The sequence below is a fragment of the Oncorhynchus keta genome, chromosome 22, assembly GCF_023373465.1.
Source record: "Oncorhynchus keta strain PuntledgeMale-10-30-2019 chromosome 22, Oket_V2, whole genome shotgun sequence".
NCBI classification, from domain to species: domain Eukaryota; kingdom Metazoa; phylum Chordata; class Actinopteri; order Salmoniformes; family Salmonidae; genus Oncorhynchus; species Oncorhynchus keta.
The window spans coordinates 50,142,167-50,167,362 of record NC_068442.1 but is presented as its reverse complement, the minus strand read 5'-3'; the positions used below and the strand labels follow the sequence as shown (position 1 = coordinate 50,167,362).

General features: G+C 42.9%; 1 protein-coding gene and 1 long non-coding RNA gene across 7 annotated transcripts; one reads left to right on the top strand and one right to left on the bottom strand.

Annotated features, from left to right (window-relative positions):
* Positions 1 to 362: 362 nt before the first annotated feature.
* LOC127910705 (uncharacterized) lies at positions 363 to 3,236 on the bottom strand. Of its 5 annotated transcripts, none has more exons than XR_008075899.1 (4): positions 2,334 to 3,236; positions 2,051 to 2,295; positions 777 to 1,133; positions 363 to 454 (listed from the first exon to the last, which is right to left on the bottom strand). It is a non-coding gene; the product is annotated as an uncharacterized LOC127910705 (long non-coding RNA). The 5 variants fall into 5 exon arrangements; XR_008075900.1 differs by lacking the exon at positions 363 to 454 and adding an exon at positions 1,610 to 1,690 and having other exon boundaries at positions 683 to 936; positions 1,929 to 2,295; XR_008075901.1 differs by lacking the exon at positions 363 to 454 and adding an exon at positions 1,651 to 1,690 and having other exon boundaries at positions 683 to 936; positions 1,929 to 2,295.
* Positions 3,237 to 9,180: 5,944 nt separating this feature from the next.
* On the top strand, positions 9,181 to 24,338 carry b3gnt7 (UDP-GlcNAc:betaGal beta-1,3-N-acetylglucosaminyltransferase 7). 2 transcript variants are annotated; one of them, XM_035799218.2, is made up of 2 exons: positions 9,181 to 9,593; positions 21,735 to 24,338. In XM_035799218.2, exons 1-2 carry the CDS (start codon positions 9,385 to 9,387, stop codon positions 22,984 to 22,986), a joined length of 1,461 nt encoding a protein of 486 aa, XP_035655111.1. In that variant the 5' UTR covers positions 9,181 to 9,384; the 3' UTR covers positions 22,987 to 24,338. The 2 variants fall into 2 exon arrangements, with proteins under 2 accessions (XP_035655111.1, XP_052331463.1); XM_052475503.1 differs by lacking the exon at positions 9,181 to 9,593 and adding an exon at positions 11,635 to 11,907.
* Positions 24,339 to 25,196: the final 858 nt, after the last annotated feature.

The following is a 25,196-nucleotide window of genomic DNA, read 5'->3' as shown; positions in this document are numbered from 1 at the left end:
CAAAGCACAGCCCCCACACCACTAGAGGGATATCTTCAACCACCAACTTACCATCCTGAGACAAGGCCGAGTATAGCCCACAAAGATCTCCGCCACGGCACAACCCAAGGGGAGGCGCCAACCCAGACAGGATGACCACAACAGTGAATCAACCCACCCAGGTGACGCACCCCCCCCAGGGACGGCACGAGAGAGCCCCAGCAAGCCAGTGACTCAGCCCCCGTAACAGGGTTAGAGGCAGAGAATCCCAGTGGAAAGAGGGGAACCGGCCAGGCAAAGACAGCAAGGGCGGTTCGTTGCTCCAGAGCCTTTCCGTTCACCTTCCCACTCCTGGGCCAGACTACTATTCAACTAGAGTGGCTTCTGCCCTAACACCATAGTCCCCTATTCAACTGTAGTAGGTTCTGCCCTAACACCTTAGTACCCTATTCAACTAGTGGCTTCTGCCCAACACCTTAGTCCCCTATTCAACTTAGTGGTTTCTGCCCTAACACCTTAGTCCCCTATTCAACTATAGTAGGTTCTGCCCTAACACCTTAGTACCCTATTCAACTAGTGGCTTCTGCCCAACACCTTAGTCCCCTATTCAACTATAGTAGTTTCTGCCCAAACACCTTAGTCCCCTATTCAACTAGAGTTGTTTCTGCCCAACACCTTAGTCCCCTATTCAACTATAGTAGTTTCTGCCCTAACACCTTAGTACCCTATTCAACTAGAGTGGCTTCTGCCCAACACCTTAGTCCCCTATTCAACTATAGTAGTTTCTGCCCAAACACCTTAGTCCCCTATTCAACTATAGTAGGTTCTGCCCTAACACCTTAGTACCCTATTCAACTAGTGGCTTCTGCCCAACACCTTAGTCCCCTATTCAACTATAGTAGTTTCTGCCCAAACACCTTAGTCCCCTATTCAACTATAGTGGTTTCTGCCCAACACCTTAGTCCCCTATTCAATGAGTGGGTTCTGCCCAACACCGTAGTCCCCTATTCAACTTAGTGGTTTCTGCCCAACACCTTAGTCCCCTATTCAACTATAGTAGGTTCTGCCCTAACACCTTAGTACCCTATTCAACTACTGGCTTCTGCCCAACACCTTAGTCCCCTATTCAACTATAGTAGTTTCTGCCCAAACACCTTAGTCCCCTATTCAACTTAGTGGTTTCTGCCCAACACCTTAGTCCCCTATTCAACTATAGTAGGTTCTGCCCTAACACCTTAGTACCCTATTCAATGAGTGGGTTCTGCCCAACACCGTAGTCCCCTATTCAATGAGTGGGTTCTGCCCAACACCATAGTCCCCTATTCAATGAGTGGGTTCTGCCCAACACCGTAGTCCCCTATTCAACTTAGTGGTTTCTGCCCAACACCTTAGTCCCCTATTCAACTATAGTAGGTTCTGCCCTAACACCTTAGTACCCTATTCAACTAGTGGCTTCTGCCCAACACCTTAGTCCCCTATTCAACTATAGTGGTTTCTGCCCTAACACCTTAGTACCCTATTTAACTATAGTGGTTTCTGCCCTAACACCTTAGTCCCCTATTCAACTATAGTGGTTTCTGCCCTAACACCTTAGTACCCTATTTAACTATAGTGGTTTCTGCCCAAACACCTTAGTCCCCTATTCAACTATAGTGGTTTCTGCCCTAACACCTTAGTACCCTATTCAACTATAGTGGTTTCTGCCCAACACCTTAGTACCCTATTCAACTATAGTGGTTTCTGCCCAACACCATAGTCCCCTATTCAACTATAGTAGGTTCTGCCCTAACACCTTAGTACCCTATTCAACTAGTGGCTTCTGCCCAACACCTTAGTCCCCTATTCAACTATAGTAGTTTCTGCCCAAACACCTTAGTCCCATATTCAACTATAGTAGGTTCTGCCCAACACCTTAGTCCCCTATTCAACTAGTGGCTTCTGCCCAACACCTTAGTCCCCTATTCAACTATAGTAGTTTCTGCCCAAACACCTTAGTCCCATATTCAACTATAGTGGTTTCTGCCCAACACCTTAGTCCCCTATTCAACTATAGTGGTTTCTGCACTAAAACCTTAGTCCCCTATTCAACTATAGTGGTTTCTGCCCAACACCTTAGTCCCCTATTCAACTATAGTGGCTTCTACCCTAAAACCTTAGTCCCCTATTCAACTAGAGTGGCTTCTGCCCTAAAATCTTAGTCCCCTATTCAACTAGAGTGGCTTCTGCCCTAAAACCTTAGTCCCCTATTCAACTAGAGTGGCTTCTGCCCTAAAACCTTAGTCCCCTATTCAACTATAGTGGTTTCTGCCCTAAAACCTTCCCCTATTCAACTAGAGTGGCTTCTGCCCTAACACCTTAGTCCCCTATTCAACTATAGTGGTTTCTGCCCTAAAACCTTAGTCCCCTATTCAACTATAGTGGTTTCTGCACTAAAACCTTAGTCCCCTATTCAACTAGAGTAGCTTCTGCCCTAAAACCATAGTCCCCTATTCAACTAGAGTGGCTTCTGCCCTAACACCTTAGTCCCCTATTCAACTAGAGTTGTTTCTGCCCAACACCTTAGTCCCCTATTCAACTATAGTGGTTTCTGCCCAACACCTTAGTCCCCTATTCAACTATAGTGGTTTCTGCCCAACACCTTAGTTTCTGCCCTAAGGGCTTCTATTCAATGAGCTGCAGATACCGTCTTTCCAGGGTGTGTTTGATTTGCACTACAGCGTGTCCCGGATGACAATTGACAGTTAAAATTCTGATGTCTTTCCTGGCTGAAAAGTCCATTCATGGTATACAACCAGACTGACCATTTATATATCAAGTGTTGTCAATCAATCAATAAAATTCATGATATAGTGATATCGGATCATTCTCCTGTATCATGTGGAAATTGAAAAAAGTGTGGGGGGTTAATTCCACTTACAGAAAATAGACTTAGTGACAGAATTTGGAGAATGAACAGAACACTGGACCTAAAATGTATTTAATATGTAAATTAAAAAATAACCTTTACCATAACAAATGTAGACATAGAGGACAGAGAACAGCCGACCCTAGATAGCAGTAAGGCCAAAATGTATTTTCCATATAGCTTAGTAGTAACCCTCCCCATTATGGGTTAATGACTCTTATGGGTTAATGACAATTTTAATGACAACAGCTTCTATGAAAATGTATTTACACTGAACAAAAATATAAATGCATCATGTAAATTCTATGTTCGACGTTTCATGAGCTGAAATAAAAATAAATAAATAAATAGATCCCAGAAATGTTCCATACTCACAAAAAGCTTATTTCTCTCAATTTTTTCTAGCACAAATTTGTTTACATTCCTGTTTGTGAACATTTTTTCCTTTGTCAAGATAATCCATCCACCTGACAAGTGTAGCATATCAACAAACTGCTTAAACAGCCTGATCATTACAAAGGTGCACCTTCTGCTGGGGACAATAAAAGGTCAACGTAAAATGTGAAGTTGTGTCACAAAACACAATGCCACTGTCTCAACTTTTGAGGGAGTAAATCTGTAAATCTTTGAAATGTATATTTACATATTTTTTCAGTATAGTTGATGTTTGTATGATGTCATCATTTATATGTGTATGTTTTGTATTGTTGCTAAAATATATATTGTTAAAAAGGCTAACCAGCCTAAAACCCCACAAAGCAAGCAAACCGAAGCACAGTGGCTAGGAACCTAAGAAGAAACCTAGAGAGGAACCAGGCCAGTCCTCTTCTGGCTGTGCCAGTTGTAGATTAAGGCCAGATCGTAAATCCAGACGCTCATAAATGACCAGCAGGGTCAGATAATAACCACGATGGCTAGAGAGTGGGCAACAGTTCAACACCTTGAGTCAATTTTATGTTTTGTTCTCAGTTGAAGCTGACATTTATCTCAACTAGTAGCATCTCAAGTACAATGGAAATAGAAAACCATTTTTTTTTTTAAACATATCAACAAAATAGACTGTCCAATCGATGATCACTAGACAATCAGTGCTGAACACAACATTTCCCCCTCTTTTAAACAAGGCATGAAAGGAGGTGATAAAGTCTTGAAGGTGAGCAGGGACCCTTACAGGACACAGAATGGGTCCTGCAGCTACAGGTGCCTGTAGGGCTGGTACTTCAGTCTTCAGTTGAGGCCAAGGGAGTGTGTGCCAATGGTAGTGAACCACTCAGGGTGGCATCAATGGGTGGGAAAATGCAGGAGGTGGTACCTTCCTCAATCGTCTGGCATACCAGCGAGAGCCGTCAGTCAGTTGAAATGTTGCTGGGCCCAGCTGAAGTTGAATTTGACACAGTGTTGACAAGAAGGTGCAGAGCTTATCTGCGCGGTTTGGTCGTTGCACCCTGACCCAATCCCTCACTTGGATTCCAGGAAACCATGCTCTCTTTTTTGTTGTTGTAGTGCTCCTGACTTTTACGCTGTTGGTTTTGCTCTGCTGCTTTGACTGTCGAGGCTGTCGGGGGACGGAGACTGTAAGGGCCGCTCTAGTTCAAGTCCTAACATCAGCTTAGCAGGAGCGACTCCGTGGTGGAGTGGTGAGCAGCTCTGTAGTGCAGTGAAGGAGCAACCCTGAGCTAGGTGAGCTCTCAGTCCGTTGGCCTAGGAGTGGTAGAAGGCTGTTCTGATGTGCTTGATTCCCTTGCTTTTGATATAAGAGCTGAACTAGGCCCGAGATTAGCTGAGGGGCGTTGTCCGTGGTCAGAGTTGCAGGCAGTCCCCAGCGAGAAAAGAGCATATCCAGGAATTTTATGATGGCCCCTGATCTGACAGAACTCATGTGTGTGACCTCTGGCCATTTTGCATGTAGGTCATACGAAACCACCAGGAAGCGTTGGTGATGTGGCACATTGTAAAGAGTTCACTGCAGATGACCAGTTGTATATGTTCCCATTGGAGGGCCAGGCCAGTAGTTGCGGTGGTGGTTGCGGAGGTGGGCCTGTCTTTCCACTAACAAGGCATGGAGCACAGTCGTGTACTAGCTCTTTGATATCATGATCAATGCCAGGCCACCACACCAGGTCCCGGCAGTGCTGCTTTAGCTTCACAATGCCAAGGTGGTCTTCATGAGTCATAGGCAACACTTGTCCTCTGAGGCGGCTTGATATGACTGTGCTGTTTCTCTCGAGCCGTGTCATTCCAGCATGACAACTCATGTTCGAACCTGTATATATGATTGGAGTTCTGACGGGAGCTGTGCCGGCCAGCCATTGGCTAAGTATCCCTGCAAGGTTGTGAAGATGGGGTCGTTGGCTGAATCGTGGGTCAGCTCCTTGAGCGACCCTGTGCCTTGGAGAGGTGAGTGTAGGAGCTGGATGAGGTCCTCATCAGAGTAAACCTGGGCACAGGTGGAGTCTGGGGGAACTGAGTGCGAAAGGAGGTCTGCCACCACGTTGTGCCTGCCCAGCGTAAACTGCAGCTTAAAGTTATACTGCTGGTCTGATCAGCAACACATGCAGAGGGGCTTGTGACCTGACCCAGAGGTAGATATCAAGGCTGTGAGGACCTGGTGGTTGGTGCGCAGGGTGAAAGAACGTCCGTAGAAGTAAATGTGCCACCGCTCATAGGCCCAAACGCATGCTAGTGCCTCCCTCTCTCCGACGTACTTCTGTTCGGTGGGGCTCAATGCACAAGACGTGAAAGCCACCGGCTTCTCAACACCGTCCTGAAGCTGAGAGAGTACCGCTCCCACTGCTGTGGCTGACGCATCACAGGTGACCAGAGTTGGGTTGGTGAGATTAAAGTGGGAAACGGAAGTGGTCAGCAGTTTTTTGAGAGAGCGTACAGCCTGTGGACAGTCGGGTGTCCAGGCCACTCCAGAAACCCCGGCTGGATGGTAGACATTATCTTCTGGAAACAGCTTTGGGATGAACTGAGACGAATAGGCATCCTTGTGTAGTGAAACACCCCGATATGACAGACGAAGGCTGTCGGGTTCCTACTCTCTGGGTGTATGGGAACTTGGAAGTAGCCCTTGCGAATGTCCAGCTTTGTGAAGACCGTCGACCTGTAGATTGTGAGTGGTCAATTCCTCCATGGTCGACAGTGGGTACCGATCAGGTATGACGGCCTTGTTGGCCACTCTCAGGTCCAAGCAGACCCGCAGCTCTCCAGATTTATTTTTAGTGATGACCAAGTTGGACACCCATGGGGAGGTGTCCACCGGCTTGATGAATCCATCCTCCAGCTGCTTCTGTATATCCTTAGTGACCATTTCACGTAAAGCCAGTGGAATACGGCGTAGAGGTTGAGTGACTGGAGTCACCGTAGAGTCGAGGAGGGGCTTATGTGTCACGCCCTGACCATAGAGAGCCCTTGGTTCTAACACCTATGGTGTTGTAGGTCAGGGCATGACTAGGGGGTGTTCTAGTCACTTTATTTCTATGTTTGCGTTTGAGTATGGTTCCCAATTAGAGGTAGCTGATTATCGTTGTCTCTAATTGGGGATCATACTTAAGGTGTCCCTGTTTCCACCTGTATTTGTGGGATATTGTTTTGTTGAGTGCTGATGTACGCTCTGTTACTTAACGGTCGTTGTTTGTTTATTGTTTTGTTTAAGTTTCACTTGCAGCGGAGAGTGCAAGAGCCCAAATGGCAGACGGTGGAGGAATTCAATGAGGGATACCGGAGAGAGGTGGAGGCAAGGAGTAGGTTGCAGCGCAGGCGTGCTGAAGAGCGTGTCATCAGTCCGGTGCCATCTGTGCCGGCTCCACGAACCAGGCCACCAGTGCACCTCCCCAGCCCGCTATGTCCTGTGCCGGTTCCTCACACTCGCCATGAAGAGCGTGTCTTCAGCCCGCTGCCACAGAAACCCCAAGATTATTTTTGGGGGGGAGGCACATGGAGCTAGCGGCTGAGCAGAGGGAAGAGCCAGAGATCGTCAGGGAGGCGATGGAGAAGTTGGGAGAGAGAGAGAGGAGAGAGATGTTGGTCAAGTGTGTTCTGCTCAACATTCAACCTGAAGAGCCTGTCAGCAGTCTGAAGTCTGTGCCGGCTCCACGCATCTGGCCTCCTGTGCGCCTCCCCAGTCCGGCACGTCTTGTGCCGGTTCGCCGCACTCGCCCTGAAGTGCGTGTCACCAGTCCGGTGCCACCTGTGCTGGCTCCACACACCAGGCCTCCAGTGCGCCTCCCCAGTCCGGTACGTCCTGTAATCTAAGATGGCGTAGAGTCTTTGTCTTCGTCTTGTCGTGTCCCGGGTATATATAATTTTATCTTTTTTCTTTTTTATATTTTTCTTAACCTCAACTTCAACGTACTCTCCTGCAATCCGCCTCACCCAATGTGGTATGGATCTGCTATTTTCTTTACTTCAGAACCGGAGCCTCCAACAGAAGCTAGCCAGCTAACTAGCTACTAGCTTGTAGTCATCTAACCACTGCTAGCAGCCATCAGCTAAACTTTAGCCAGGAAAACTCTTGCCAGTCTGCACAGCGCGATTCAAACCAGAGCATATCGGACTTGTTTTTCTCCATAGCTCACAGCCGGATTCCTAAGTGACAGTAGAAATAATTTCATCCATCCTCGTTCGCCAAATTTTATGTTAAAAAAAAATACATTGTTGTCAGTTGAGGCTGATCTCAACGAGTAGCATCTGAAAATACAACTAAAATAGAACTACCATATACCTAGTAATTTCTGATAAAAACATATCAACAAAATACTGTCCAATCGATGATACGAATCATGGATGCTATACTTAAGCAATAAGGGATGACGGGGGACGGGGGACGGGGGACGGGGGTATATGGCCAATATACCATGGCTAAGGGCTGTTCTAATGCCCGACACAACACGGAGTCGTGGTTTATTGGCCATACGCCACAAACCCCACGACGTGACTTATTGCAATTATAAAATGGTTTGCCAATGTAATTAGAACAGTAAAAATACATGTTTTGTCAGACAATCAGCATTCAGGGCTCAAACCACCCAGTATATCATAGACAATCAGTGTTGAACACAAGACAACAAATGTCAAGGAAAGGGGGGTTATGAAGTGTCAACTTCCTCCACCTGATGACTCACTTCGGTTCAAATCAAACACTGTTTTTTTGAAAGTGCTATCAAGAAAATCACTAAGCAACTGATTGAGTCCGCTATCAGCTGTCCGTTTTTTTTTTTTATTATCATGGAGAGAAATCGGTTTCCAAGTATCTGAAAGTCACAAATGAAGTGCTTTTGATCCAACACCAAGCCTTGAACGGCATGTGTCGAAATACCCGGCTATATAAACACAACACTGTTGACCGTTTTTTTTTTTTTTTAATATCACTTAACACGCCGTTGCTAAGCGATAGAAATGTATATATCACAGACCAGCATTGACTGACCACATGTTTAATACGCATCTGGATGACACATCTTTGAACAAATAAGAGACGTCCCTGAGTACACTACGCCTGTGCGCACCATAAGCCTATAGGCATGCACATATATAACATTAGGAACAGATTCATATAATTTGCTTGAGGGCAGCTCATTAACCTCCAGGAACACGTTGATGACGTCAGATACCCTTTCTCCAGCCAGTTAGCGTACCTGCTTGTATCCTGTTAGAGCAGGGACTTTCACGCTATTGCTATTGACCAGATTAAGTGTGCTATTATCCAAAGGTCGGCGTGACGCCCTCGACTCACAATTCAAATGAAGCACAGACACACCTGTCTACAAAGAAAACTTCCACCTACCACCGTTGTTCCACGAGGCAAAGTAACTACCAATGTTTTACAATAGAAAACAATGGATAATAATAATATTAATAATAATAATTCCAATATAATAAATAACAAAAGTAATATTAATCATTTCAAGATTATTAATATCATTATGAACATCATAATAATAAATAAACATTCAAAACCAGCACAAGAATATTAGTATTATACTACATGGATATAATACTATACAATAACATAATTACTGTAGCAACAATCGTAACAATATTCATTATTATAATTATACAGCTATGCTTATATTATTATGTACTATGAGTATTAGTATTGATAACATTATTGTTATTATTCCATTGTTGTTAAATTGATTATTTAAAAAAAAATATATATATATATAATAAATTCAACATGGTAATAATATTTTTGCTGCAGCCGCAGATCACATCTGTGTCAATTAAGTTACATCTGGAGACAATTTTGCCGAATCTGTGAAGAAGAAAAACAACAACACATTTGCCTTGTAGGTCTTATGTATTGATGGAGATGTGATGAAATAAAAACATGAAATCAAGACACAACTGATGAATCTAAATTTTGAATTGAGAGATCTTTTTTTTGGCCTATTTTAGGGATGGGCGGAAGGACTACTCTGTCATGCATATTCACTATTTGCATACAGCCTCGGTCATGCTTTTAAAGATGCAGAGCTGTCGAGAGTAACCACTTGATGGCATTGATCCCAACGTACGCTTCAGATAAATACGCGACCGGAGGCAAAGTAACGTTCTCTGGTTTCTTCGTTCACTTCCAAAAAAGAGAATGGACTATTTCTTGGCATCCATTTGAAAGGACCGTAAGCAAGCCATCCCTTTTAAGGCACAGTAAGGTGATATTCAGTGACTTTACTTGCACGTGGAATCAGCATTCGAAGAAAATGTAAGTATAATATTTTTTTTAAATGATAGCCTACCGACCGTGTAATGCTGTGCGTTGTCCTTGTGTAGAAGCAGACTATTTTATATTATTATTATTGTTCTTCTTGTTTATTAGAAGGTTATAGAAATTCTTATGAAGAATATATTTGTGTGTTCTTCACCTTTGCAATTGTGTAATAAGGACAACGGTAATGCCTTATTGAGACAAATAAATACGATATATTGCCGCCCTATAACTATAATTGCACGTGGCACCGTTATTTTCTTCTATGGTTACGTTAATTTATTAATGCGTAAAAGGCATATTTTATATTGAAGTGTATTAGCCCTCATATAGGGAGAATCGACTCTCATGAGGTTTTTGATGACAGCCTTGTCAGTTGTCATCACACATCATAGTAGACCACTAAAGTGACTAAAAACGATCTAACAACTGAAATAAAACAGTTTTAGGGATTAGTCGACTTTCTAACTTGTGTTTTGAAATAGTTTTCACAGGCTACTCCGTGCAAAGATTTCAGTGCGTCTGACTGGGACTGTCTCGAACTAGTTCTAGTGCAGGGTATAGTGACGTTACATTTTAGTCATTTAGTAGACGCTCTTAGCCAGAGCGAGTTACAATTAGGGTAAAGTGCCTTGCTCAGGGGCACATCGACAGATTTTTTTTACCTAGTCGGCTCGGGGACTCGAACCATGCCGTTTTGGCCCAACGCTTTTAATCGCGAGGCTACCTGCTACCCTAGAGAGAAAAGACCTTGATTTTATCACCGTGTAGAATTGGCATAGTTTGTTCTTACTCAATCTTTCAACCTAAGGACTAGGCATTCACAAATGACAATTGGTTACCAGAAGTTACAGATATCAAATGGGTTACGGAAGTTACAGAGATCAAATGATAATGGGTTAGCAGAAGTTACAGAGATCAAATGATAATGGGTTAGCAGAAGTTACAGAGATCAAATGATAATGGGTTAGCGGAAGTTACAGAGATCAAATGATAATGGGTTAGCAGAAGTTACAGAGATCAAATGATAATGGGTTAGCAGAAGTTACAGAGATCAAGTGATAATGGGTTAGCAGAAGTTACAGAGATCAAATGATAATGGGTTAGCAGAAGTTACAGAGATACAATTAAATTATAGCCTATTTACAAACACAATGACACACAGAGTAGACCTATCAGAGTATGACAAAAAAACTATCCAACAAACACAATTGTATACTTTTTATCATTTAATCACTTTTTATTCATATAATTATTTAAACAAAGCATCATAAGAAGTCTAACTGAAGTTACATGCTGTCTTTGAAGAGAACATCTTGGCTCAGAACAGAAAGAGACAACATTAGTGTAACTGTATCAAAATATCCGTGACAACAGTAACAATCCCAGGCAAAACATTAAAGTCCCCCCCCCCCTCCCCCCTTGATGGTGGAGATACAAATTTAAACTTTAAAGTTAAAGGGACAGGTCACCCAAATGACAAAATTACATGTTGGAAACTACGGGGGGGGGGGGTTAAAATAAATTGAACACCCTTCCCCTCATAGAAGTAACTCAAGATAATGTTTACGACCATAAATAACACCACCCTGTGTTTATAACTGTGGATATCGACTTTGCCACTTCAGCACACTTTTGTGGCACAGTCGATTCCACGCATGGCTACAGGCCAGTAGGTTGAGGGTCCGCCAACCACCACGGAAGAGCTCACTCTCCCTGCCTGTCTTATTACACTACGAACAGAGTCAGCTGCAGACAGTGATCAGCTTGGGAAAAATCTGATTTTCAACATTCGGATGTCATATTTATAATTACAGTGCATTTGGAAAGTATACAGACCCCTTCTTCCACTTTTTGTTACGTTACAGCCATATTCTAAAATGTATTAAATAAAAACATTTCCTCATCAATCTACACACAATACCCCATAATGACAAACGCAAAAACAGTTGTTTCTGTAGGGATGTTTTTCAGCGGCAGGGACTGGGAGACTAGTCAGGTTCGAGTGAAAGATGAATGGAGCAAAGTACAGTGAGATCCTTGATGAAAACCTGCTCCACAGCGCTCAGGACCTCAGACTGGGGTGAAGGTTCCAACAGGACAACAACCCTAAGCACATAGCCAAGGCAAAGTAGGAGTGGCTTTGGGACAAGTCTCTGAATGTCCTTGAGTGGCCCAGCCAGAACCTGGATTTGAACCCGATCGAACATCTCTGGAGACACCTGAAAATAGCTGTGCAGCGACTCTCCCCATCCAAGCGTCGCTTGGGAGGATCTGCAGAGAAAGAATGGGAGGATCTCCCCAAATACAGGTGTGTCAAGCTTGTAGCGTCATACCCAAGAAGACTCGCGGCTGTAATCGCTGCCAAAGGTGCTTCAACAAAGTACTGAGTAAAGGGTCTGAATTAGGGATGCACAATATATCGGTGAGCATATCGGAATCGACCGATGTCTAGTTTAACGCCAATGTGCAAAACCGGTGTCAAAGCTGACATGCATACCCATATAACATAGGTACATGACGTAATGACGCCACATAAAATGCGGCGCTATACGTGCAACACAGCATTCCTAAACTAGCCGACAACGTCTGCTGTGTGGATCGAGCAGTCAACAAGTCGAGCAGTCATTTGAAAGAGTAACAAAATTTCAGCGAGACAACTCAAAGGCGAAATCCATTAAAACCTCTTGGCGCACCGATCCCTGACTTGCAGAGCGCCAAATTCAAATTAAATTACTAAAAATATTACATTTTTATGAAATCACAAGTGCAATATAGCAAAACACAGCTTAGCTTGTTGTTAATCTACCTGTCGTGTCAGATTTTAAAAAAAAAAAGCTTTACAGCAAAGCAAACCAAGCGTTTATGTGAGGACAGCTCTCTCAGCAGACAAAACATTACACAGCTAGCAGCAAAGTAGATTGGTCACGAAAGTCAGAAAATAAATCAAATGAATCGCTTACCTTTGATGATCTTCAGATGTTTGCACTCACGAGACTCCCAGTTACACAATAAATGTTTGTTTTGTTCGATAAAGATTATTTTTATATCCCAAAACCTCCATTTGGTTGGCACGTTTTGTTGAGTAATCCACAGGCTCGTACAGGTCACGACGGGCAGACTAAAATTCCAAATAGTATCCGTAAAGTTTGTAGAAACATGTCAAACGTTCTTTATAATCAATCCTCGGGCTGTTTTTACAATAAATAATCAATAATATTTCAACCTGGTGGTAGCCTTTTCAATAGGAGAGAGAGAGAAAAGGTCTGCTCCAAACTGCTCGCTCATGCAAAACTCTGGGGACACACAGCTATCCACTGACGCGATGTGATCATTCTCGCTCATTTTTCAGAATAAAAGCCTGAAACTATGTCTAAAGACTGTTCACACCTTATGGAAGTTATAGGGAAAGGAATCTGGTTGATATCCATTTAAATGGAGGACAGGCTTGCAATGGAACAGAGAGTTTTCAAAATAACAGTATTTCCTGGTTGGGTTTTCCTCAGGTTTTCATACGTAGAATGTATGCACACATGACTGTAAGTCGCTTTGGATAAAAGCGTCTGCTAAATGGCATATATTATTATTATTATTATATTATTTTCACCTGCAATATCAGCTCTGTTATACTCACAGACAATATTTTGACAGTTTTGGAAACTTTTTAATTTTTTTCTATCCTAATCTGCCAATTATATGCATATTCTAGCTTCTTTGGCCTGAGAAATAGGCAGTTTCATTTGGGTACGTTTTTCATCCAAACATCAAAATACTGCCCCCTAGTCTCAAGGGGTTATTAAAGCCAAGATAATGTAATTCATTGCCCTTGACAATCAACCATTTTCTGTCGTGGGTGATGTGGGCTTTTGCCGACTGGTCGAGCACTGTAAGGGAAATCTGCCCTATGTTTATACAAAGAGACCACAGGAAACTTCTTTGATCAAGGGTTAGTTTGTTTATTAAGTATTGCAAGCCAGATTGCAACCCGGAGTATACACTTTATTACACAACTACACAGTAATTTGCAAGTAACACACCCTGTACAAAAGATGGTGTTTTCCCTTTTTATCCCCTACTGGGGATCATCCCGCCCAGGGTGATGTCCCTTAACTTTAATACCATATAAGCTCATAATTAATAGTTGCTAATACAAAGTTGTCTCTGCTAGGCGGAGTTCAGCGTATTGTTATTTGCAGTTAGTTTCTCAATCCTTCTTCCTCCTATTGCTACAGTGGTACCTCCTTTTAAAAGTTGCGAGCTTGCACAGCGGGACTTAGAGGTACCCAGTGACACGGCTTCATTGTTCCAGACCACCACAAGGGGGAGTTAGAGGTACCCAGCATCACTGCTTCATTGCTCCAGACCACCACCAGGGGGAGTTAGAGGTACACAGCATCTCGGCTACAGACCACCACAAGGGGGAGTTAGAGCACTCATTATACATTTGGGTCCCAAGGTTTTTATATGACCAATCATATCGAGTGGTTCCAATGACGAATTTTGACGCGGGGCCACCGTTGCCTGGTGACTTTCTTCAGCAAAGATGGCTGACAAAACAGTATGGAGGATGCAGATGTAAATTCTTATAAAGTCATAAGGACTCAAGCAAAAATAAATTACACTTGAGAGGAATATGTTAGTTAATGTAGAGACAAACGTTTGTGCATATTTTTTCGTTGTCATAAAGTTAATTTATGAAAATCGCTATTTAGCAAGTTCATCTGACTAGCTAACATTAGCCAGCTAGCTAGTGTTAGGAGAATGCATTTGTAATTCGTGTTGTTTAATGTTTTAGCGACTCCTGAGAAAACCAGCAAACCAGGCAGTCGTCTTGTGAAACGGTGGATGTAACGAATCTAGCTAGCTAAAGCATTTACTGCAAATTGAATGTACAATTGTGTAAGCTTGCCTTGCAATGCATCTGAAGTAACATAGCTAGCTCACTATTTACTTATTATCTAGTGGAGGATAAAAATAACTGTGTGCCTATGGATGTGTAACTAGCTATACAGTATGTAGCCGATCTGTGTGCCTATGGATGTGTAACTAGCTATACAGTATGTAGCTGATCTGTGTGCCTATGGATGTGTAACTAGCTATACAGTATGTAGCTGATCTGTGTGCCTATGGATGTGTAACTAGCTATACAGTATGTAGCTGATCTGTGTGCCTATGGATGTGTAACTAGCTATACAGTATGTAGCTGATCTGTGTGCCTATGGATGTGTAACTAGCTATACAGTATGTAGCTGATCTGTGTGCCTATGGATGTGTAACTAGCTATACAGTATGTAGCTGATCTGTGTGCCTATGGATGTGTAACTAGCTATACAGTATGTAGCCGATCTGTGTGCCTATGGATGTGTAACTAGCTATACGGTATGTTGTGCCTATGGATGTGTAACTAGCTATACAGTATGTAGCTGATCTGTGTGCCTATGGATGTGTAACTAGCTATACAGTATGTAGCTGATCTGTGTGCCTATGGATGTGTAACTAGCTATACAGTATGTAGCCGATCTGTGTGCCTATGGATGTGTAACTAGCTATACAGTATGTAGCCGATCTGTGTGCCTATGGATGTGTAACTAGCTATACAGTATGTAGCTGATCTGTGTGCCTATGGATGTGTAACTAGCTATACAGTATGTAGCTGATCTGTGTGCCTATGGATGTGTAACTAGCTATACAGTATGTAGCCGATCTGTGTGCCTATGGATGTGTAACTAGCTATACAGTATGTAGCTGATCTGTGTGCCTATGGATGTGTAACTAGCTATACAGTATGTAGCTGATCTGTGTGCCTATGGATATGTAACTAGCTATACAGTATGTAGCTGATCTGTGTGCCTATGGATGTGTAACTAGCTATACGGTATGTTGTGCCTATGGATGTGTAACTAGCTATACAGTATGTAGCTGATCTGTGTGCCTATGGATGTGTAACTAGCTATACAGTATGTAGCCGATCTGTGTGCCTATGGATGTGTAACTAGCTATACGGTATGTTGTGCCTATGGATGTGTAACTAGCTATACAGTATGTAGCTGATCTGTGTGCCTATGGATGTGTAACTAGCTATACAGTATGTAGCCGATCTGTGTGCCTATGGATGTGTAACTAGCTATACAGTATGTAGCTGATCTGTGTGCCTATGGATGTGTAACTAGCTATACAGTATGTAGCTGATCTGTGTGCCTATGGATGTGTAACTAGCTATACAGTATGTAGCTGATCTGTGTGCCTATGGATGTGTAACTAGCTATACAGTATGTAGCTGATCTGTGTGCCTATGGATGTGTAACTAGCTATACAGTATGTAGCTGATCTGTGTGCCTATGGATGTGTAACTAGCTATACAGTATGTAGCCGATCTGTGTGCCTATGGATGTGTAACTAGCTATACGGTATGTTGTGCCTATGGATGTGTAACTAGCTATACAGTATGTAGCTGATCTGTGTGCCTATGGATGTGTAACTAGCTATACAGTATGTAGCTGATCTGTGTGCCTATGGATGTGTAACTAGCTATACAGTATGTAGCCGATCTGTGTGCCTATGGATGTGTAACTAGCTATACAGTATGTAGCCGATCTGTGTGCCTATGGATGTGTAACTAGCTATACAGTATGTAGCTGATCTGTGTGCCTATGGATGTGTAACTAGCTATACAGTATGTAGCCGATCTGTGTGCCTATGGATGTGTAACTAGCTATACAGTATGTAGCCGATCTGTGTGCCTATGGATGTGTAACTAGCTATACAGTATGTAGCTGATCTGTGTGCCTATGGATGTGTAACTAGCTATACAGTATGTAGCTGATCTGTGTGCCTATGGATGTGTAACTAGCTATACAGTATGTAGCCGATCTGTGTGCCTATGGATGTGTAACTAGCTATACAGTATGTAGCTGATCTGTGTGCCTATGGATGTGTAACTAGCTATACAGTATGTAGCCGATCTGTGTGCCTATGGATGTGTAACTAGCTATACAGTATGTAGCCGATCTGTGTGCCTATGGATGTGTAACTAGCTATACAGTATGTAGCTGATCTGTGTGCCTATGGATGTGTAACTAGCTATACAGTATGTAGCCGATCTGTGTGCCTATGGATGTGTAACTAGCTATACAGTATGTAGCTGATCTGTGTGCCTATGGATGTGTAACTAGCTATACAGTATGTAGCTGATCTGTGTGCCTATGGATGTGTAACTAGCTATACAGTATGTAGCCGATCTGTGTGCCTATGGATGTGTAACTAGCTATACAGTATGTAGCTGATCTGTGTGCCTATGGATGTGTAACTAGCTATACAGTATGTAGCCGATCTGTGTGCCTATGGATGTGTAACTAGCTATACAGTATGTAGCCGATCTGTGTGCCTATGGATGTGTAACTAGCTATACAGTATGTAGCTGATCTGTGTGCCTATGGATGTGTAACTAGCTATACAGTATGTAGCTGATCTGTGTGCCTATGGATGTGTAACTAGCTATACAGTATGTAGCCGATCTGTGTGCCTATGGATGTGTAACTAGCTATACAGTATGTAGCTGATCTGTGTGCCTATGGATGTGTAACTAGCTATACAGTATGTAGCCGATCTGTGTGCCTATGGATGTGTAACTAGCTATACAGTATGTAGCTGATCTGTGTGCCTATGGATGTGTAACTAGCTATACAGTATGTAGCTGATCTGTGTGCCTATGGATGTGTAACTAGCTATACAGTATGTAGCTGATCTGTGTGCCTATGGATGTGTAACTAGCTATACAGTATGTAGCTGATCTGTGTGCCTATGGATGGCTATACAGTATGTAGCTGATCTGTGTGCCTATGGATGTGTAACTAGCTATACAGTATGTAGCCGATCTGTGTGCCTATGGATGTGTAACTAGCTATACGGTATGTTGTGCCTATGGATGTGTAACTAGCTATACAGTATGTAGCTGATCTGTGTGCCTATGGATGTGTAACTAGCTATACAGTATGTAGCTGATCTGTGTGCCTATGGATGTGTAACTAGCTATACAGTATGTAGCCGATCTGTGTGCCTATGGATGTGTAACTAGCTATACAGTATGTAGCCGATCTGTGTGCCTATGGATGTGTAACTAGCTATACGGTATGTAGCTGATCTGTGTGCCTATGGATGTGTAACTAGCTATACAGTATGTAGCTGATCTGTGTGCCTATGGATGTGTAACTAGCAGTATACAGTATGTACATCTGTGTGCCTATGGATGTGTAACTAGCTATACAGTATGTAGCTGATCTGTGTGCCTATGGATGTGTAACTAGCTATACAGTATGTAGCTGATCTGTGTGCCTATGGATGTGTAACTAGCTATACAGTATGTAGCCGATCTGTGTGCCTATGGATGTGTAACTAGCTATACAGTATGTAGCTGATCTGTGTGCCTATGGATGTGTAACTAGCTATACAGTATGTAGCTGATCTGTGTGCCTATGGATGTGTAACTAGCTATACAGTATGTAGCTGATCTGTGTGCCTATGGATGTGTAACTAGCTATACAGTATGTAGCTGATCTGTGTGCCTATGGATGTGTAACTAGCTATACGGTATGTAGCTGATCTGTGTGCCTATGGATGTGTAACTAGCTATACGGTATGGAGCCGATCTGTGTGCCTATGGATGTGTAACTAGCTATACGGTATGTAGCTGATCTGTGTGCCTATGGATGTGTAACTAGCTATACGGTATGTTGTGCCTATGGATGTGTAACTAGCTATACAGTATGTAGCTGATCTGTGTGCCTATGGATGTGTAACTAGCTATACGGTATGTAGCTGATCTGTGTGCCTATGGATGTGTAACTAGCTATACGGTATGGAGCCGATCTGTGTATAGACGCTAACACGTTAGGTTCTGAACTAATATTCATACCAATCCATGAACCTTGATTTGTAATTCATATATACCGGGGGAAAAAAACTATGAAAATCTAACTCCCATTATCCGCATGAATCTGAGGACACAGGATAGTATTTCAATGAGATATTTCATTTCAACCAGTGGAGAATGTGAAACGTTTTATTGAAAGAAGTTCATTATCCAGGTGGTATAACTACATAAATGCATTATAATTATGATAATTATAATATTATAAATACAAGTTCAATCTGTACTTCAATGCACATATGGTGTGCTTTATAAAACGAGGAAGAAAGACGGGGTGGGGAGAGACGTGTAGAAGACAGAAAGGGAAAGAGGTAAGAACAGCGGCAGACAGCATGTGATTCATGAATTACAGTGCTTCCCTAATATTCTCTCAGTTCATCACAATTGCGGTGTCTCCTAACCAGCCTTGGGGCACCCAGTTGGCCCGAAGGTTACCTTAAGAGCGGGTGAGGTGGCGATGACGGGACTGGCTTCCTCTCTCACATCAAAACATCTCTGCAGACGAGAGACAGATGGATAGAGAGAGAGCATGATTAAGCCTTGTTTTATTTATTCTAACACGGTCAGTCATCTTAAATCAGGAGGTGAAATGCAAAACTGACCTCGGATCATTAACTCCGGGACTACTACATCTCTATCTCTATTTCAATGGAAAGCATCTCTTTAATAATACTTCCTGTTGACCCGACCAAGTGACCTCTCACCTATGATCATGCTATGCCCTCTGTGTCAGCCAGTTCAGATGTGGGAGGGGTTCACCAAAACAGCTGATATAACCTAGAGGATTTAGGGAGAAGGGGGAGAGGGATGAAGTGAAGGAGAGAGTGTTATTGTGTGTGTGTGTGTGGTCTTACCTGGTGTCCACACTAAAGTGGCTACAGAGTACTTTATACTGAAAAACAAACAATAGAAGATAATGTCAATAGAAGATACTGTGTGTGACGCAGACACCTATCGGAGTGTACCTGAAACATTTAAATACAGAGGGCTATGTGTCTCACCACTTGGTTATTGCAAGGCTAACCCCCATGGAAATCATGACTTGGCAGCAACAGATTGTGGTTGTGTTCATGTGGTGTAAATCTGAAAATTAGCAGCTGCCATCTTAAGGGTTTTTTAATGAATGCATGTGAGACAGGTTCCATGTACAACAAGACAGAGAGAGGAAGAACACAGAACAGTTTAATTACCTCTGGTTATGGACACTTTTGCCAGCAATAAAGGTTCCACGGCCTGTTCCTCCTCAGACAGTGAACATCTGGCAGCAATATCTACATTTTCGACCCCTTGAAAGTAAAGAAAGCAGCTTATTTTTTATAGATGTGAAAACAATAACTGAGATATGGTCGTTCCATCTAAAGCAGCAGATGTTATTTTTAGTATACGTCAATACAGTCCAGTGCTGCTTACCTGAGATGACATCATCAATACAGCCCAGTGCTGCTTACCTGAGATGACATCATCAATACAGCCCAGTGCTGCTTACCTGAGATGACATCATCAATACAGCCCAGTGCTGCTTACCTGAGATGACATCATCAATATAGCCCAGTGCTGCTTACCTGAGATGACATCATCAATACAGTCCAGTGCTGCTTACCTGAGATGACATCATCAATACAGCCCAGTGCTGCTTACCTGAGATGACATCATCAATACAGCCCAGTGCTGCTTACCTGAGATGACATCATCAATATAGCCCAGTGCTGCTTACCTGAGATGACATCATCAATACAGCCCAGTGCTGCTTACCTGAGATGACATCATCAATACAGCCCAGTGCTGCTTACCTGAGATGCCGTCTTCGTAGGTGTCCACTTTGACTTCCTTTGTGTCAAAGAGTAAGGGGAACAACTACTTCAGGGTCTCAGAGCGAGTGACGTCACCGATTAAAGTGCTATTAGCTCGCACCCCGCTAACTAGCAAGCCATTTCACACCGGTTACACCCGATGTATATATATACACATTGCAAGATTTTTGGCGAAATAGACAGACATGCCTATATTTCCCCCATAGGAAACAATGGGAAGATCACAGAGTTCCAATATTATTTTTTCTGTTTACATTCTAACTATAAACAACATGAGCAGGTCCCATTGCCAATAATAGCGAAGCAGGCATTGTGACGTTGAACAATAAGTTGGGAATAGAACATTCGGAAGGCGAGTTGGTGCCACTGTGCTCAATAGAACTAATAGGAGCTGGCAGGGTGAAAAATGCCCTAAAATAAGGCCTGTTTTTTCGCGATTACTTCAAAACGACGGCAAGCAACTGGGAAATATGGTCATATTATGAAACTGGGCTCCACGATGGATGCAATGAACTAGTTTTTTTTATCAGAAAAGAACGTTGTTAAAAATTTAATGTTTCCAACCTACTATCTACACGGATTTCAGAGAGCAGAATAATTACTTTACGACACCCATTGAATATGGCCGGTGTCAGTAAACTTCAGGAAAAAACGTAATTAAATTGTTTCCAGCAGCACATTTACAATCACCAACGCTCTGGTTAACACGAAAATTGCCTTTCCAGCTCTGCTAGGGCGAGTAAAATGGTCAGAGTGGTCTCATTTGTGTCTGGAGGTAGCTAGCCAACGTTAGCCTGGGTGCTTGACTGCCGTTGTAATGCCAGAATGCTCAAATCAACCCTACTCTTCGGCCCAAACGCCCAGTGTGCGCTCCGAGAGCGAAACGGTCTGAATTTACAAACGGACAGTTTTTCTCTGAATGGAAACATCATAATATTAATCAAATTAATTGAGCCAAATTTCTTCAAATCAATCCCATATACTATGTTATTACAAAAAAAAAACATTTTAAATTCTCTGTTAATGCCAATACAGAATACTATAAAATGCTTCTCAGAGATGCCGCTGGTGGTAAAACTAGCAATAACTTGTAGTAACAGAAGAAATGGCAGAGAATTAAATGACGTGCCACAGAAGGCTGCAGCAGCACGCAGGGTGTGCCGTAGTATGACGCAACTTTTAAAGGAGGAACCACTATATCATGTGCTAGCAGAAGTAAGTCTGGAACATAGTATCAACAGGAATTGAAAGTATAGTTCCAACACACAGACATCAGATTTTTGTAGAGAATGCAGAATGACAGGCTTTTGTGATCAAAGTTAGTCGATCATTTGAAATGGTAGATGACTTTCATGCCCTCTTCATCTGACTAACAGTCCCTTTCCCTCTGTCTCTCTTCAGGATGACCAGTAGGGATAAATGGAGGGTTTACAAGCGGGTATGTGTCGTGTTCTTTCTGGCTGCGGTGACGTTGACGGTGGTCCAGAGAGGGGCTCCCTTCCAAATCGAGAGGCAGGGTCGCATGGAGGCCCCCGCCGAGGGAGGGGAGAACAGGGCCCAGCAGCAGAATACGGGCCTCTACCCAGGGACCAACACCTTCTGGAAGGCTAGCAAGGGAAAACAAGCCGAGTCTACAGCCACCGCCACTGGCACCACGGAGGAGTCCAGCATCACCCAGGAGCGAACTGGCTCCCGGACCTGGGACGTGTCCAGTGCCAACTGCAGTGCCAACCTCAACTTCACCAACCAGGACTGGTTCAGGGGCTTGGAGGAGAACTTTAAGCAGTTCCTTCTGTACCGCCACTGCCGCTTCTTCCCCATGCTCATCAACCATCCGGAGAAGTGCTCTGGGGAGACCTACCTGCTCATGGTCATCAAGTCCATCGCTACGCAGCACGACCGCCGCGAGGTGATCCGCAAGACGTGGGGCAAGGAGCAGGTTGTTGACGGCAAGAAGGTGAAGACAGTGTTCTTGCTGGGGACGCCGTCCAACGAGGCTGAGAAGGCCAACCATCAGAAGCTCCTGGAGTACGAGGACTACATCTACAGAGATATACTCCAATGGGACTTCCAGGACAGCTTCTTCAACCTGACCCTCAAGGAGACCCACTTCCTTAAGTGGTTCTCCACCTACTGTGCCGACGTGCGCTACGTCTTCAAGGGCGACGACGACGTCTTCGTCAGTGTGGAGAACATCTTTGAGTACCTGGAGGCCAGCGCCCAGGTCAAGAACCTCTTCGTTGGTGACGTGCTCTTCAAGGCCAAGCCCATTCGCAGGAAGGAGAACAAGTACTACATCCCACAAGCACTTTACAACAAAACCCACTACCCTCCATACGCCGGAGGCGGTGGGTTCCTCATGGACGCACCCCTGGCCAGGAGGCTCTACTGGGCCTCAGACTCTCTGGAGCTGTACCCCATCGACGATGTGTTCCTGGGCATGTGTCTGGAGGTGCTGCAGGTCACACCCATCAAGCACAATGCTTTTAAGACATTTGGTCTGGTCAAGAACAAGGACAGCAAGCTCAACCAAGAACCTTGTTTCTTTAAGAGCATGATCGTGGTTCACAAGCTGCTACCATCAGAGCTCATACACATGTGGAACCTGGTGAACAGTAATCTCATCTGTTCGCAGAAAGTGGAGATCTTATAGTCTGGTGGGAACTCTTAACTAGGCGAGGGGAGAAAAGTCGGGATGTGTGAGTGGGCCGGGAGGCGGATGTTTTGACATCCAATTCAAGTTCTCCTTTGTTCATAGTAGGACCCAGACAATATTTGATTTATTACATTTCAGCAAACATTCTTATTCAGAGCAATTAGGGTTAAATGCCTTGCTCACATCGGCAGATTTTTCACCTAGTCGGCTTGGGGAAGTCAAACCAACAACATTTTGGTTACTGGCCCAACGCTCTTAACCGCTAGGCTACTTGCCTCTACTGCATCACAGTGGAAGTACATTTTCTGGTGATGTTTTTAAATGACTCTCAAAGTCAGCAGGCACATTCGGAGATGCCAAACCAAAGGGGTTTGAGGTGCTGGCAGATAGTGTTGCAAAGAGGACAGCGAGCTGCCCCACGTTGTCATGCATCCCTTTGACTGTGTACTGAAAGTCAAAACACCTTGTTCATTTGGACCAGGCTTCACCTACACTGTAGTAACACGGACCTTATAAAATAGCAAGAAACAAAGTGTCTCTACCTCACTAATGTAGTTGAAATTTCTTTTCTCGTTTAGGTAGTCATTTGAATATAATTTTGGTCAAGACAAAAATGTCTTGTAAGCATGTTTAACCACGTCAATAGTCAAATAAATAATAATGTAATTTGTTTTTCTTTACATCAAACCCTGCAGTCCAACGTAGAGAGACAGAGACCCTTTCATATGGGTCACTGCACTTCAATAAGATTGTTCAGTTTTCATAAAAAATTTGGACTGTATACTGTATGTGTCAATGGATTTGAATGTGCTGATATACTTGATATGAATTGAGTTGAGGGTTTAAGAGAGGCTCCCGAGTGACTTAGCGGTCTAAGGCACTGTGTCTCAGTGCTAGAGTTGTCACTACAGACCATGGTTCGATCACAGGCTGTATTGCAACCGACTGTGATCGGGAGTCCCATAGGGTGGCGCGCAATTGGTCCAGTGTCATCCTGGTTAGGGGAGGTTTTGGCTGGGGTAGGCTGTCATTTGTTTTTATCTGACTTTCCTAGTTAAATAAAAGGTCAAATTACATTGAAACTGTGAAACAAATAAACTACTGCTGATACATATATCGCAATATGTTAATTTAATAGCCTCACAGACAAAGGGGCCAAAAGAGGTTGTTTGATATGTAATTAATTGCAGGGAAGGTATTGGAATTAATGAAAATGTGCAAAGATTATAGTTCCTCATGTTTAGAGGGCAGTGAATATGTATGGAGGATGTATATAAATGTTTTTAAAAAATCTAAATATATATACAGGTTTAAAAATCACGTTTGTAAATAAATGTAAAAAAAAATCATATGTGGGTCTTATCATTTTATTTATTTATATTTTACCAGTTCGACTAATTGACAACAAACTGTGACCAACGATCCAAGTTCAGATGACAAAAAGGCTCACATGGTATTTGATCTTATCGTTGATAGTATGACCAAAATGTTCATTGTTCATTTTATTTCAATGTTCACTTGTTTATAGGTCAACGGGATTATTTTAACCTCAAAATGTTGTCCTTTTATCCTCAACATTGTTGACGTTTTAACATCAAAACATATCTTTATACATTCAAGGCTGATTTATCAATTAAACCAATGTAAATACATTACTTAATTTATGCCTTAAGGTAACATGTATTATAATATAACTTGTATTAGTGTTTCACTTCAAATGTTACATTTTTCTGTCACAAATGATATGCACATGACAGAACCAGAAACACATTTAACAGAACATTAACAGAGTTTTTAAGTCAAGTGTTTTTTTACTGGTTTCAGAGGCAGTTTATAGAGTCCTGATTGGTGTTCTCATGGTTTTATGTTCTCCTGCTGAATATCATATAACAGCGATACTATCAACTATTATATTTATCATAGTGATGCAGGAGTAACATTAAAACAGAGTACGTGCAGATGGCACTAATTTACTAAGTGGGGAGGTGTGTCATAGGCGATGAATGTGTAGGGCACATCTGAATTTCTACAGATGTTGTGGCACAGCAAAAAGATTAGCATACCTCAAATCTAGAGGTTGAAAGTTCAAATCACCAGGTGGGGTCATATTGAAAAGTCAATACTGAGTGATCATGTCAACTGTAATCATGTTGGTCATTTGATTTAAGATTTTATCTGAACAGCGTACCACTTACCTTAAAACCCCT

What these genes read in the sequence shown, in the direction of transcription:
- b3gnt7 (XM_035799218.2), top strand. Translation starts at nt 9,385, where the DNA reads ATGGCATTGATCCCAACGTACGCTTCAGATAAATACGCGACCGGAGGC. An exon ending in AATCAGCATTCGAAGAAAAT is followed by an intron (nt 9,594 to 21,734) that starts GTAAGTATAATA and finishes GTCTCTCTTCAG; the next exon opens with GATGACCAGTAGGGATAAAT.